Source organism: Leopardus geoffroyi, chromosome C3 (assembly GCF_018350155.1).
Source record: "Leopardus geoffroyi isolate Oge1 chromosome C3, O.geoffroyi_Oge1_pat1.0, whole genome shotgun sequence".
Taxonomy (NCBI): domain Eukaryota; kingdom Metazoa; phylum Chordata; class Mammalia; order Carnivora; family Felidae; genus Leopardus; species Leopardus geoffroyi.
The window spans coordinates 52,330,550-52,345,013 of NC_059338.1; the positions used below are offsets into that span (position 1 = coordinate 52,330,550).

The window sequence follows — 14,464 nt, forward strand, 5'->3', positions numbered from 1 at the left end:
TAGAACTTATCATAATTATAGTTACAAGTTGGTTTCCTTGTTGATTGTCTTTCCCACTGTACTGCAAGAGAGCAGGAATCATATTTGTTTTGGTGCCACTGGATCGCAGGCCTGGCCTTTGGAAAATGCTCACCAAAACTTAGCCGTAGGCCAAAATGAACACAGAGCCCCAACCTCCAAGGAAACACTTATTCCTCTAAACTACGCACCATCTATTAAGGCAAACCCACAGAAAACAGCTTTGCCACAAAACAGTTCTCTAATCCAGTGCTTTTTCGAAATTTTATGTTGTTTTTACCATTCTATAATTTTTTATCACTGAGAAGCAGAGCTGTTAAAACACAAGCCTGGGGAAAGAGTTTTAAGACCTTCACAGGACTGTTCAGTATGTACCCCATAACTATGCTTTGATTTTTTTTTTTTTTTTTTTTTTTTTGTACGGGAATGAGGTTTTTTTCCAACAAACCTGCCTAAAACAGTCCCTGAGTCACAGACCCAAAAGGCAGCAGTGGCATAATTCAGCAGCAGCATCAACCCCTAGTGATGACCCCAGTTTCTGTTCTCCTCCCTCCTGTTACCTGTGGGGGCCATGGTGTCCACCTTCTTGCTCTCCCGGGCCCCCTTCTGGGCCCACACCTGGACCGTGTACTCCACGCCCGGCCTCAGGCCTGTCAGCACGGCGCTGCTCTGCTCCTTCCCCACCGGCACGTCCCCGGTGTCTCCATCGGCAGACATGTAGCGCACCATGTACCTGTCGATGATGGCCTGCACCGGGTCCCAGGAGACGGTGGCCGTGTTCTCTGTCACCCGGTCGGTCACCAGGTTTTGGGGGCTGTCAATGTCTAAAAGGAAAAGTACTCATCAACGTGCACTAGTTATAGGCCACAGAGTGCAGAAACTCACATCGTTTTGCTTGGAGTGAGGCCCTTTCATGTTACGTGGTCTTTCCGTCACCTACGCTCTAACTGCTTCACTAACGTATGTCTTCTCTCCCCAGACAGAGTTGGGCTCCTCAAGCAGAAAGCACAGTAAACCAAAATCTGCAAATCTACACTATTACCTTTACCAAGAGTGTAACAAAACAAATCTCATTATTGATTTGGGAAGCGTATATCAAACTCCCACTACGTGCAAGGCATGGTGTTATGTGGCATTCAGGGTTCAGTTGAAGACACAGTCCATGCTCACAAGCAGCAATCATTTTGTTTCTAGCATCATGTCAATGGAGACTTCTGATCTCATCCAAGATGATTCTAATAACTAGATGCAAATATCGGATCCTAGAGGAAGAGGGCAGCGACCATATCTCCTCTGGGTTGCCACAGCTTCGTAGAGAACACAGCACATGGTAAATGCTCAACACACATTGCTGAGTGGATCAGCCAAATGAAGACCAGTTTTAATATGCTTTACACATCATAGATGCACTTGTAATGCTGGTTGGCTGGTTAAATCACTACAGAAATACGGCCAAACATCTCTTTCCCAATAAAATTAAAATATAACATATAAGTTATCCTTATCCTCAAAACCAGATTATCATGATTCATTCATGCTAAAGCACACCACATAGATCAACTTGCTCTGGTAGATGTAAAGTCTATTTTATAAAGTTGAGTTATCAACATATTATTTAATAATATTAACAACATTTGATTTTCATTGTCTCCTCCCACTCAAAACACAAGGACAGACCCTTAATGCTGTCCACAGTGAAATATCCACGCACTCAGAGCAGGAGCAGCTGGACATGACCATGCAATCATGGCAAAACTGCACTTTGGAAACTGCCACAGGGGACTGACTTGTAAGGAAACCAGTTAAAGGGACGTGAGAGGCGGTGTGTGCAGTCTCTTATGAAAGGACACTATTCTGCTCTTCTATAAGTCATTGATTCTTCCAGGGTCAAACAGGAAAACAACTCTTGACCAGCCACAGGCTTAGGCCTTACATTCTCAAAGAACAAGGCTCCATTACCTGTCGGGGCCATGGTGTCCGCCTTCTTGCTCTCCCGGGCCCCCTTCTGGGCCCACACCTGGACCGTGTACTCCACGCCCGGCCTCAGGCCCCTCAGCACGGTGCTGCTCTGCTCCTTCCCCACCGGCACCTCCCCGGTGTCTCCATCGGCAGACGTGTAGCGCACCATGTACCTGTCGATGACGGCCTGCACTGGGTCCCAGGAGACGGTGGCCGTGTTCTCTGTCACCCGGTCGGTCACCAGGTTTTGGGGGCTGTCAATGTCTTTAAAAAAGATATTTGGAAAGCCTAAGCTTTGAAGCCATGGAAGAGATACCCACCACCCACCACTCTCATTTCATCTTCTAGAACTCTCTTAGCACAAGGCAATGGTATTCCCATCCAGAATCTGCTGGGAGTCAAGGGAGAAAGGAACCCCAGGTCCCAATTTCAAAAGACTACACATTGTAAGCTTAACACACTCTTTTGGCTTTTAGCTCCCTAAAATATATGAGGAACGACATCTTCTTAACAACATTATGTCACATCACAACAATCATTAAACATCTGCCATGACGTTCAGGGTACCTAGTTTATCATTTTATCATGGGCTGCTTCACGGGCAGTCATTCTAAAAGTATTATCACAAGCATTGCAACGATCAGAGCCTACAAACATCTTTGCTGAGTCCGCTGAAAACATGGCCACCGCCATGTTTCTCCCTTCCTGTGGGCTGAGTGGTTTCGTGAGCAGCTCACCACGACCAGGCAGAGAGAGCTACCAACTACCACCTCGCTGAGGTCACTACTAGGACTCACTGTCCTTTTTGGTCTCTGTGACTTTCTCTGCAAAGTCTCTCATCTCAGGCCGCCTCTTGGGTATCATGCACACTCAAATCCACATGCTCAAAATTCAATTCTGATTGATCTTTTTCTTATTACCTGTTGGGGCCGTGGTGTTGGCTTTCTTGCTCTCCCGGGCCCCCTTCTGGGCCCACACCTGGACCGTGTACTCCACACCCGGCCTCAGGCCCGTCAGCACGGTGCTGCTCTGCTCCTTCCCCACCGGCACCTCCCCGGTGTCTCCATCGGCGGACGTGTAGTGCACCATGTACCTGTCGATGATGGCCTGCACCGGGTCCCAGGAGACGGTGGCCGTGTTCTCTGTCACCCGGTCGGTCACCAGGTTTGTTGGGCTGTCAATGTCTGAAAGGAAAGTTAAAGCGCACCATTAACAAGCACCGAAGAGGGAGACCATGTTGCTTGAAGGGAAGCAGTTTCCTGGTCTTGTGGTTTTCCCATGTCCTGTCAGTTTTAAGGTGTTTCACAAAGACCGAACTTCTCTCCACAGCTAGACTCTTGGATCCTCAAGAAGGCAGCACAGGATAATGGAATGAGCAGGAGTATCCAGAGTCAGAAGAGCTAGTTTGCAGTTTCAGCCCAGAGATGCAGAGCAGAGGGGCAGGAAAAGCCCTGAGTAGAGCCAACAGACTGGGGATATAGGCCCAGCTCTGCCATCAGCCAGCCATGGCCCTGGACGCTAGCACTGCTGTCCCCAGCTGAACCTCAGTTCCTTCTTTGCAAAATATGGGCCTTACTAAATAGATATGAAGGTACCATAATATGCAATGAATATGCCACAAATCTGACTCCATGAATCATCAGCTGACTTTGTGACTTGTAAAAATCATTCACTTCTTTGTATTTGAGGTTTCTTAACTATAAAATGGGGATATTGATTCCTGCTCTACCCATCTCACCAAATGCCTCTGAGGACGAAGCAATTGAAGAATATAACCCTCATTCATTGCTGGTGAGTATATAAAATACTGCCACCATTCTGGGAATAACTTGGCCATTCCCCAAAAAGTGAAACATAGAGTTATCATATGACCCAGCAATTCCACTCCTAGGTATATACCCAAATGAATTGAAAGCATATGTCCACACAAAAAGTTGTACCATAAACGCTCATAGTAACCCTATTCACAATAGCCAAAAAGTGGAAAAAGCACAAATGCTTATCAAGTGACAAATGGATAAACAATGTGTTACATCCATACAATGGAATATTATTTGGCAAGAAAATAAAGTACCCATACATGCTCCAACATGGATGAAATTTGAAAATATTATGTGTAGTTAATAAAGCCAGTCACGAAAGACCACATGCTGTGTGAATCCATCTTTATGAAATGTCCAGAATAAGGACCTTCTGTCTCTATAGAGACAGAAAGTAATAGTTTCCTAGGGCTGGGGGGAGTGGGGGCAGGAGGCACTATTAATGGACATGGGGTTTCTTTCTGGAGTGATGACAATATTCTGATTAGATAATAGTGATGGTTGTAGAACTCTGTAAATACACTAAAAACCACTGAACTATATGCTTTAAAAGAGTACATTGTATAGAAAGTAAATCATATCTCAATAAGTCTGTTCTTAAAAAGAGGACACAGAGATGAATGAGCTTTAAAAATTATGAACTGTTACAGGATGTAACTGCAACTTTAGGATCCTGAGAATGGAGCACACAGTGCTTCAGAGAGGATTTATCCCCTAAGAAAACAATAACCCTTCCTTGCTTCAAAAAGATCAGATGAAAAAAACACTTCCCTAAAGTACTAGGCTCGCAGATCCTAACATATATGGTTTCTTTATATCTTTTCCCTCTTAAGACAAAACATTTCAACGATTGAGTACAAATCAGAGGAACAGTGGGTAGATGGGACTGATCACCATCTATCTTTATAAGACCAAAGTATGAGGCCAATATGAGCTCCTTATTTGGAGGTAATGTGTAAAAGGAAGGTGAGGGATGGTGTGTGCAATCTCCTACAAAGGGACACTATCCTGCTCTTCCATAAATCATCTAGTCCACCAGTGTCAAAGCAGGAAAACAAAACTTGATCAGCCATAGGTTTAGGTCTTACATTCTCAAAGAACAAGGCTCCATTACCTGTCGGGGCCATGGTGTCCGCCTTCTTGCTCTCCCGGGCCCCCTTCTGGGCCCACACCTGGACCTTGTACTCCACGCCCGGCCTCAGGCCCGTCAGCACAGTGCTGCTCTGCTCCTTCCCCACCGGCACCTCCCCGGTGTCTCCATCGGCAGACGTGTAGCGCACCATGTACCTGTCGATGACGGCCTGCACTGGGTCCCAGGAGACGGTGGCCGTGTTCTCTGTCACCCGGTCGGTCACCAGGTTTTGGGGGCTGTCAATGTCTTTAAAAAAGATATTTGGAAACCCTAAGCTTTGAAGCCATGGAAGAGATACCCACCACTCCACCACTGTCATTTTCATCTTCTAGAACTCTCTTAGCACAAGGCAATGGTATTCCCATCCAGAATCTGCTGGGAGTCAAGGGAGAAAGGAACCCCAGGTCCCAATTTCAAAAAACTACACACTGTAAGCTTAACACACTCTTTTGGCTTTTAGCTCCCTAAAATATATGAGGAACGACATCTTCTTAACAACATTATGTCACATCACAACAATCATTAAACATCTGCCATGACGTTCAGGGTACCTAGTTTATCATTTTATCATGGGCTGCTTCACGGGCAGTCATTCTAAAAGTATTATCACAAGCATTGCAACGATCAGAGCCTACAAACATCTTTGCTGAGTCCGCTGAAAACATGGCCACCGCCATGTTTCTCCCTTCCTGTGGGCTGAGTGGTTTCGTGAGCAGCTCACCACGACCAGGCAGAGAGAGCTACCAACTACCACCTCGCTGAGGTCACTACTAGGACTCACTGTCCTTTTTGGTCTCTGTGACTTTCTCTGCAAAGTCTCTCATCTCAGGCCGCCTCTTGGGTATCATGCACACTCAAATCCACATGCTCAAAATTCAATTCTGATTGATCTTTTTCTTATTACCTGTTGGGGCCGTGGTGTTGGCTTTCTTGCTCTCCCGGGCCCCCTTCTGGGCCCACACCTGGACCGTGTACTCCACACCCGGCCTCAGGCCCGTCAGCACGGTGCTGCTCTGCTCCTTCCCCACCGGCACCTCCCCGGTGTCTCCATCGGCGGACGTGTAGTGCACCATGTACCTGTCGATGATGGCCTGCACCGGGTCCCAGGAGACGGTGGCCGTGTTCTCTGTCACCCGGTCGGTCACCAGGTTTGTTGGGCTGTCAATGTCTGAAAGGAAAGTTAAAGCGCACCATTAACAAGCACCGAAGAGGGAGACCATGTTGCTTGAAGGGAAGCAGTTTCCTGGTCTTGTGGTTTTCCCATGTCCTATGTCAGTTTTCAATTGTTTCAGGGACATAGACCTTCTCTCCACAGCTGGCCTCTTGGATCCTCGAGGAGGCAGCACACGACAGCAGGATAAGCACTAGATCCAAGTCAGAAAAGCTGTGGTCCTGCACATCTCAACGGTCTCTGGCTGGGCCTCAGCCTCATCACCTGCAAATCTGGGGTTCAGGTCGGATAGACTTTAATGTTCTTTTGAGCACTAATGTTCCATGTATACATCTAATTTCATAAATTACTAACTTGTTTCATGACCTTGGACGGCTCACCTCACCTCTATGCATGGATAAAATAGGACTGTTAATAGTTATTGTAAAGATTTCACTGGATGGCTCTGAAAACCAAGACAAAAAATACCATGTAAAAAGGGGCCTTGAAAATACTGAAGTATTACAGTGTCTGCAGAATAAAAAAAGCAGGACAAGATATTAGTGTATAGCCTGGAAACTAGCTGTATTAAATGAGTTAACAATACGCCCTTTGTGACAACTCTTGGCACAGAGTAGATGCCCAATGACCATACGCTATTATTGATATCACCTTGCTGATATTTTATGAGTAAAGAAGATTATGCTCCTCCAAACTATACACAGAGAAGGTATTCAAAAATGCAGTCACCAAGAAAATAACAACATGTCTTTGTTCCAAATAGTTTATTGCAAAAATCGTTTCCCTAAAGTCTTTGCCTCTAGGTCGTGTCACATATGTGCAATGGTATGTTCAAGCAGGACTCCTCTTATCTTGGTTTGGGCTGTGACTCCAAGAAAACTGGTATCTACATTCCAATATGAAAGTCCACAGTCAAAGTAGGACCAACAGTCTCGTGGCCCTTGGCTGGCCAAACCATCTCCAGACAATGAAAGAGGTTGGAGAGGCCAAAGGGATGGGACTTCAAGAGTGGATTTCTTTGGGCAGAGTTACACTGAGTTTCATGGGTGAGACCCAAAACTCCAATGAGCAAGTGTTCTCAATCAGGAATGAATGGCAATATCTGGAGACCTACTTGGTTGTCACAATTCGGTGTGGGATGCAGAGGCTACTGGAATCTAATGGGTAGAGGCCAGGGATGCTGTTAAACGGCATACGGTGCCTGAGACCAACCCCTGCAACAAAGATTTCTCCAGCCAAATATTTCACTAGTGCCAAGACTGAGAAACTCTGCCCAACACTTGGGGAACACCGTAGGCTGGTGTCTGACATGTATCTAAAATACCTAAGGGGTGAGAAAATGGCTGTTTGCTCTGATAGAGAGCACTGCAAAAGAACCATGTATCTAGTTGAATGGATTAAAGGATACCTGCATATGCCCTGTAGACCAGACATGGACCAAGGAAAGAAGAGCCCACCTGGGATTATTTTAGAAGCTGTCCAAGACACTCAGCCAGAGGGGTGAGGTGATGCCACCAGAAAGGCACTGGAGTGCACCCCACATGTGTAGGCAGAGGAAGGGGAGAAGGTGACCAGCAGGAGAGATGCATCTGTCACAGGATCACTATGATGACAGCTCAGAGTGTAAGAGGGTCCCTGAAGAACGCACAGAAGTGCTCCACGAGGGAAACATTAGCTTTAACACTGGTCAGGCCCCATGACAGGCTCAGGGCAGCTGTGAAGATTATAGTAAAGCAGGACCCCTTACCTCTCCTTCTCCTGACCCCTGGCCTCTCTCCAAGCTGTACCAAACATAAATGGGCCAGAAACTACAGTTAGCATGCTAGAAGGAGGGTGTCTGAAGTATAAGAAGGGAAATACAAGAGCAGTCGAGCAGACCCCCCTTCCCATGGCAGATAGTTAGCCCGCAAATGGCCCACGCCAGAGGAGAGGAGAAGACTTAACTTTAAATGAAGTATTGATATAGACATTTTAATTACTAAAATGATATGTGTTGAGGACTAAAAATGACTAGATACTTGCTTATTTTTAGCTAATAGAGCATTATTATTATCTCTGCCTAAAACATTCATCCGAAGGGCAGAAATAAAAAACAAGCTCCAAGAAAGGGTTTAAACAGGTGAAGAAGGAAAACAAAGTTGGTTTGGGATCACAGTCCGGCTCCCCCCACATGGAAGGCACTTGTGCTTTCATCACGTTTAGTCCGTATCAGGTGAGGCACTTCATGTGTTCACAACACGGAAGATGCACAGGCAGAGAACAAAGGACCACAAGCAATCACATCAATCTTTAAAGACCAAAGTTTGAAGGCCACAAGATGAGCTGTGCATTCTACGAGAAGCCATCAAATAGAAGTAAGGCATACAATGAACTCTATAAGCACACCATTGCACTCTGTAAAACCTCCCTTTCTGCCAAGGTCACAGAAGGAAAACCAACTGAAACAGACATGAGTTTAGCAGTGAAACAGGGATGATGCACGCTCCGTTACCTGTCGGGGCCGTGGTGTCGGCCTTCTTGCCCTCTCGGGTCCCCTTCTGGGCCCACACCTGGACCGTGTACTCCACGCCCGGCCTCAGGCCCCTCAGCACGGTGCTGCTCTGCTCCTTCCCCACCGGCACCTCCCCGGTGTCTCCATCGGCAGACGTGTAGCGCACCATGTACCTGTCGATGACGGCCTGCACCGGGTCCCAGGAGACGGTGGCCGTGTTCTCTGTCACCCGGTCGGTCACCAGGTTTTGGGGGCTGTCAATGTCTTTAAGAGAGATGAAAGAAATGTAACATTTACCAACTCTCTGGTTCCAAAGAGGCCAGCACATACACAGACAAAATGATGATCTCAACAAATATCAGAATCTGTTATGTGCCAGTGATTGGGATAACTTAAGGGTTTAATTAAGCAAGTGGTCTGAAATTCCAAGAATGAGCTAATAGCATGTAAGGAGACGTAGGGTTTTCAGACAAAGCCAAAACAGTCTCAGCTCTATAAACTTTACCCACAAGTAGACTCTGGATTTTAAAAAAAAATTGGTCTTCATATACAAATTTCTCCATTACCCTGGGTTTATATAATACACTCTTTGAGTTCTGATTCCCTGTACCTGAAAGCAATTATACTTCAGTAAATCTCTGCAGTGGCTCTAATATTTTATTTGGGAATAAAAATATCCTGAAAGTAGGAGCTGTTAGTTCTTTCCATATAAAACATTATGCCTACAGCCAGAGCACCAGAAGACTTCAACTGATGGTCTTTGAGGTCTGGGCTGATAAAAAAAAAAAAATAATCCTACTTGGGTAGGAATCTGTCTGGGTTTCAATACAGTTAAACTGGGTTGGAATCTGGGCACCATTTCTTAGTTGCTGACTTTGGACAGACTCCAAATTTAAGTCTCCGTCTCCTCATCTCCACAAAGAAGGAAATACCAGTACCTACCTCACAGGTTATGACAAATCACAGATGAGATATTCACATGGAAAAATGCCTGAATATAAGCTCTTTGTTATTACAAGTGTCATTCGAGGCACGAAATTCCCCCCTTTCTCCTTGAAATGTGAACCTCTGAGTCAGAAATCCAAGTAGTTGGGTACATGATTAGCAATGCCTTTATGATCCTGTTTCAAAAACCACTTCCTCAAAATGGCTGAGCTTTCCGTAACAGCAACTGCATCTCAAGCCCGTGCCCCATTGCTCGACACGCATGGCCAGGCCAGCGGGACGGAGCACACAGCCAAGGAGACAACTTGCCTTGAGGAGCAAAGACATACAAGGGGGAGTTTCGTTCTGGGATTCTGAGCTGGCTTTGATGCTGCCGCCCCAAACTTCATGACTCCCCTCTGTCCACCACCAACACCACTTAAGATTGTTAAGAGACTTGCATATTAAAAATAAGACACAACCAGCCCATCCTATCCTTACATCTTACGCCTTAGGCTGGCTGCCCACGCCCCCCCCCCCCCCCCACCAGCAGCTGAGGTGCTAACTCACACCACCGCCACCTAAGAGCGGGGAAGATTCTTCTCTATTCCAACTTCCACCATCTTAAAAAGACTGACCCACAGGCCTCCCTTTCACAACACTCAAAATCCTAGAAAACAGAAAGCCTTGTATAATATAAACCAGGAGTTGGCAATTTACAACGCATGGGCCAAATCTGACCCACTGCCTATTTTTATAAAGTTTCATTGAACACAGTCATACCAGTTCATTTACATACTCTCCATGGCTGTTTTCGCATTTCGATGGTGGAGCTGAATAGTTGTATCAGAGCCGGCATGGTCCCCAAAGCTGAAAACATGGACTATCTGGCCCCTCACAGAAAGTCTGCTAGTTTAAACAAATCTAGATCTCACCCTCCTTGCTGGCAACTTCTCCTTCCCCTGGAGGAGATAAGGCCCACCTGGACCCAGGAGGCTACATGCCATTAAATACTTCAAGGGCTAGGGGCACCTGGGTGGCTCAGCCCGTTCAGCATACGATTCTTGGTTTCAGCTCAGTTCATGATCCCACAGTTCATAGGTCCGGGCCCCCCCCACCCAGCCCCCACCGCTGCCAGCACAGAGCCTGCTTGGGATTCTCTCTCTCCCTCTCTCTGCCCCTCCTTCACTCACGCTGTCTCTGTCTCTCTCAAAATAAACTTTAAACAAACAAACAAATAAATAAATGAAAAAATAACCAAAAACGTCAAGGGCTGTTTGCTGATTAGCATTTGCTATGGACTGAATATTTGTGCTCCCCTCCAACTCCCAGGTTGAAGCCCTAACCACCAATTTGCTGGTATTTGGAGGTAATTAGGTTTAGGTGAGGTCGTGGGGGTGGGTTCCCTATGGTGGCATCAGTGCCTCACAAGAAGAGACCTGAGTTTCTTCTCTCTGCCCTATAAAGGTGTAGGAAGAAGGTAGCCATCTATTAGCCAAGAAGAGGGTTCTCACCAGGAACTGAATCAGCCAGTGCCCAGATCATGGAGCTTTCCAGGCTCCAAGATTGTGAGAAATAAACCTCTTTTGTTTAAGCCCCCCAGTCTATGATATTCTGTTATAGCAGCCGGAGCAGACTAAGACACGTTCTAAGAAATAATTACTACTACCACTCACGTAGCCCTTGCTATACGTCGGGCACTTACATGAATTCACTCATGCAACCCTCACAACAACTCTTTGATGTAAATACTCATATGCCCCATTTTACAGACAAGAATGTGAGGAACAGAGGTCAGCTGACTTGCCCAAAGTCCCTCAGCTACTAAATGGCAGAGCTGGGATTAAAACTTGGACAGTCAAGCTTCTGAATCCACATTCCTACCTAATTAATGGCTTCTCTGGGCACCTCTGTACTAAGTGACTGTCCAGAACGGAGCCCAGTGAATAAGCAAATCCTTTTCTAGGATTCCTGTCAAGTGTCTGCAACCTCAAGCAGCCGCCAGGATTAGACTGCTCTGGACTCGGGGACAGTACCCGCGGAGGGTTTAAACACAAAGCAGGTGTGGGATACGCTCCCCTGCAGCCTCAGGACATCTGCAAACCCAAGCTGGCCCGAAGGCGGGCTATATTTCACAGCTGGGTGAAATATAGGGACCCGTATGGTTTCTGAAAGCTTAAAGGCAGAATCGGTACATTCGGTGACTGTTGACTCAGGATGCAAACCATTTCCATGGTCTGAAAGAGAGCTCCAGATTATAAGCAAAGTGCCTGTACAGCCACTGCAAACTGAGATAAGCATTCAAATTCACTGTCAGCCAAATGTTTTGAGTTTTAACGTCCAAAAAAATGAAAATTAGGAAGTGTTCCTCTTCTCTGAGAGAGTTGCATATGGAATTCTAACCCAAGTAAGTATGACCTTCTGTGTAACGTAAAAAGGCTGGTCTCATAATTGTGAAATTTGAAATTGCTTTTGCAACCCCCTTCCCCACCCCCGCAAGCAAAAGAGCTGATGCTAGGTGGGCATCGGACTCCTGATTCAAAAATCAGCCTCCTCCCTGCTGTGAGGAAATCTGTTTAGGCTCCCGTTCCTCTGTTACCTGTGAGGGCCTTGGTGTCGGCCTTCTTGCTCTCCTGGCTGCCCCTCTCGGCCCACACGTAGACTCTGTACGCCTCTCCCGGCTTCAGGCCCGTCAGGACGGTGCTGCTCTGCTCCCTGGGCACCGCCATGTCCCTGGTGTCCCCATCAGCAGAGGTGTAGCGCACCACGTACTTGTCTACAACAGCCTGGACTGGGGTCCAGGAGACTACCGCTGTGTCTTCTGTCACTCGGTCGGTGACCACGTTGGTTGGGCTATCGATTTCTTCATAAAAATATACGAGAAAGAAAAGTTAGAGAAGACGTTTGGCTGGCCAAAATCACAGGGGCTTCAAGATCTAGTTCATCCAGGTGACCGAGTTCCATGGTCCATACAATACAAGAGGGTCTCTCCATCATCTGTGACAGGTGGACAGCTGGCAGAGCTCTACTTGAACTGTAGGCTGAGAAAGGGCTCCCTGATGGACAAAACAATCCCTTCCATTTTGAGACCAATGAGCACGTTAGACAAGACTCCTGCAAATGTAGTCACATGAAATGGAACTCCTTCAAGAGGCATATGGAATACACCTAATGCTTCTTCTGGGAGACCCTCCAGCAGGTGTTCAAGAATAGTAACCATTCTCCTTCCTAACTCTCCTCAAGTCAAAACAGCTTCACCTCTCCAATGTCTGTATTTATAGGTTATTAACTTTTGTATCATTATATCATATCATGCTATACCATATCATATCATATTATACTTTCAAATTACAGTTTCTAGACCTGGCACTTACATCTGGACATGCTTTCTTTCCCTTGATCAAAGAAAAATCCCCAAAACTCAGTCCATTCATTCAACAATTCACTGACCATCCGTTTCATGCCAGGGAATATAATGGCACTCAGGAGTCACCAATGAACAAAACAATCAGAAATCCCTGCCTATGCAAGGTTGATGTTCTAGAAGGACGAACCGAGAACCACATACTCCTCCATGTCCTGGACACTGTTCCCTCAATAACATATCTTCAGCCCACAGCCTCAGAAAATCCCTACGCTTTTCAACACGTGTCCCTGCTGACCCAGGGGTTGTCAACATTGGGCACCTCCTCAGTATCACCTGCAGAGAGCTCATTTCAAGTCTCAGATATGCGCTGACATCTCTGCTGAAAAAAACAAATAAGCAAGACTCCGCAGGTAATTCTGATGCACAGCCAAGGCTGAGAATCCCACATTGAGCCACATCTTCCCCATTTAAGATGCATATAAAATACATCTCCAATGTTTATTCTTGTTATATTTCACCTTATGGACTTCATTTATAATTTAGTCTTTCACTCAACATGCTGATTTTCCTTTCTAGCTTATCATTTACAAACCTAATAGGTAAGCATCCGAGTGCAGCATCCGTTCAAGGTCACTGATAAGGGCGCTGCACAGAACAAAGCTGACATTTGGTGCCAAGAACCCTCCCCACCTGCGGATCTATACCCTTTTGGGGAAAGACACACGAAACAGGTTCCTCCTCTCAGAAATTTAAGCAGCCTTCCTTCCTCCCCATCCTGTCCTGGTTCTCTTGGCCAAGGGTCCTCCGGCAGAGAAGTTCCGACGCTACAAAGCTGCATTTTTTTCACATCAACTAGGATCACCTTTCTTGAGCACAATGGCAGTGTCTTCTTTGTGTGCAAGGAAATGAAATATGTTCTGTCACCAGAGACAGTGCATATTTAATAAACCAACTGTCATCAATTGAGTGTATACTAAATGTAAGGTGCTTTTCACACATTACCCTATCAAACCTCATACTAACAACTCAAGGTTGTATCAGATTCCCCATGTACTAATTTTGAACATTAATAATGGTTACCATTTTTAGAGCACTAACCATACATACCAGGCTCAGAGAGGTTAGATAACTTAGCCAAGGTCACTCAGCTAAGTAAATGGTAGTCACACATTCTACAAACGTTCCCTGAGTGCCTAGCTGGAGCTGGGAATTCAGTTTAACTCAGTTATTCATTTTCTATTTTTTTAAATTTTTTGTAATGTTTATTTTTTGAGAGAGACAGAGCACGAGCAGGGGAGGGGCAGAGAGAGACATAGACACGGAGCTGTCAGCACAGAGCCAGACAAGGGGCTCGAACCCACAAACCTTGAGATCATGACCTGAGCCAAAGTCGGATGCTTAACTGACTGAGCCACCCAGGCGCCCCGGTTTAACTCAGTTATAAATTAAAGTGAGCCTGCCTGGAGCCTGCTTCGGATTCTGTGTCCCCTGTCTCTCCGCCCCTCCCCTGCTCGCACTCTGTCTCTCAAAAATAAATGAACATTAAAAAAAATTTTTTTTAAGTGTGCCCCTCCCCCACCAA

The 14,464-nt window shown here is 46.1% G+C and overlaps 1 protein-coding gene across 5 annotated transcripts in view; it reads right to left on the bottom strand.

Moving 5' to 3' along the window:
- Positions 1-14,464, bottom strand: part of TNN (tenascin N) — a 63,548-nt gene that overhangs the window by 24,231 nt on the left and 24,853 nt on the right. For 2 of the 5 annotated variants that reach the window (XM_045452827.1, XM_045452831.1), the window contains exons 7-13: positions 12,115-12,378; positions 8,592-8,855; positions 5,834-6,097; positions 4,912-5,175; positions 2,898-3,161; positions 1,978-2,241; positions 579-842 (exon numbers count right to left, since the gene is read on the bottom strand). In XM_045452827.1, the coding sequence (XP_045308783.1) occupies positions 579-842; positions 1,978-2,241; positions 2,898-3,161; positions 4,912-5,175; positions 5,834-6,097; positions 8,592-8,855; positions 12,115-12,378 (1,848 nt within the window). The remainder of the gene's footprint in view (positions 1-578; positions 843-1,977; positions 2,242-2,897; positions 3,162-4,911; positions 5,176-5,833; positions 6,098-8,591; positions 8,856-12,114; positions 12,379-14,464) is intronic. The other 3 variants (XM_045452828.1, XM_045452829.1, XM_045452832.1) reach the window with 3 other exon arrangements.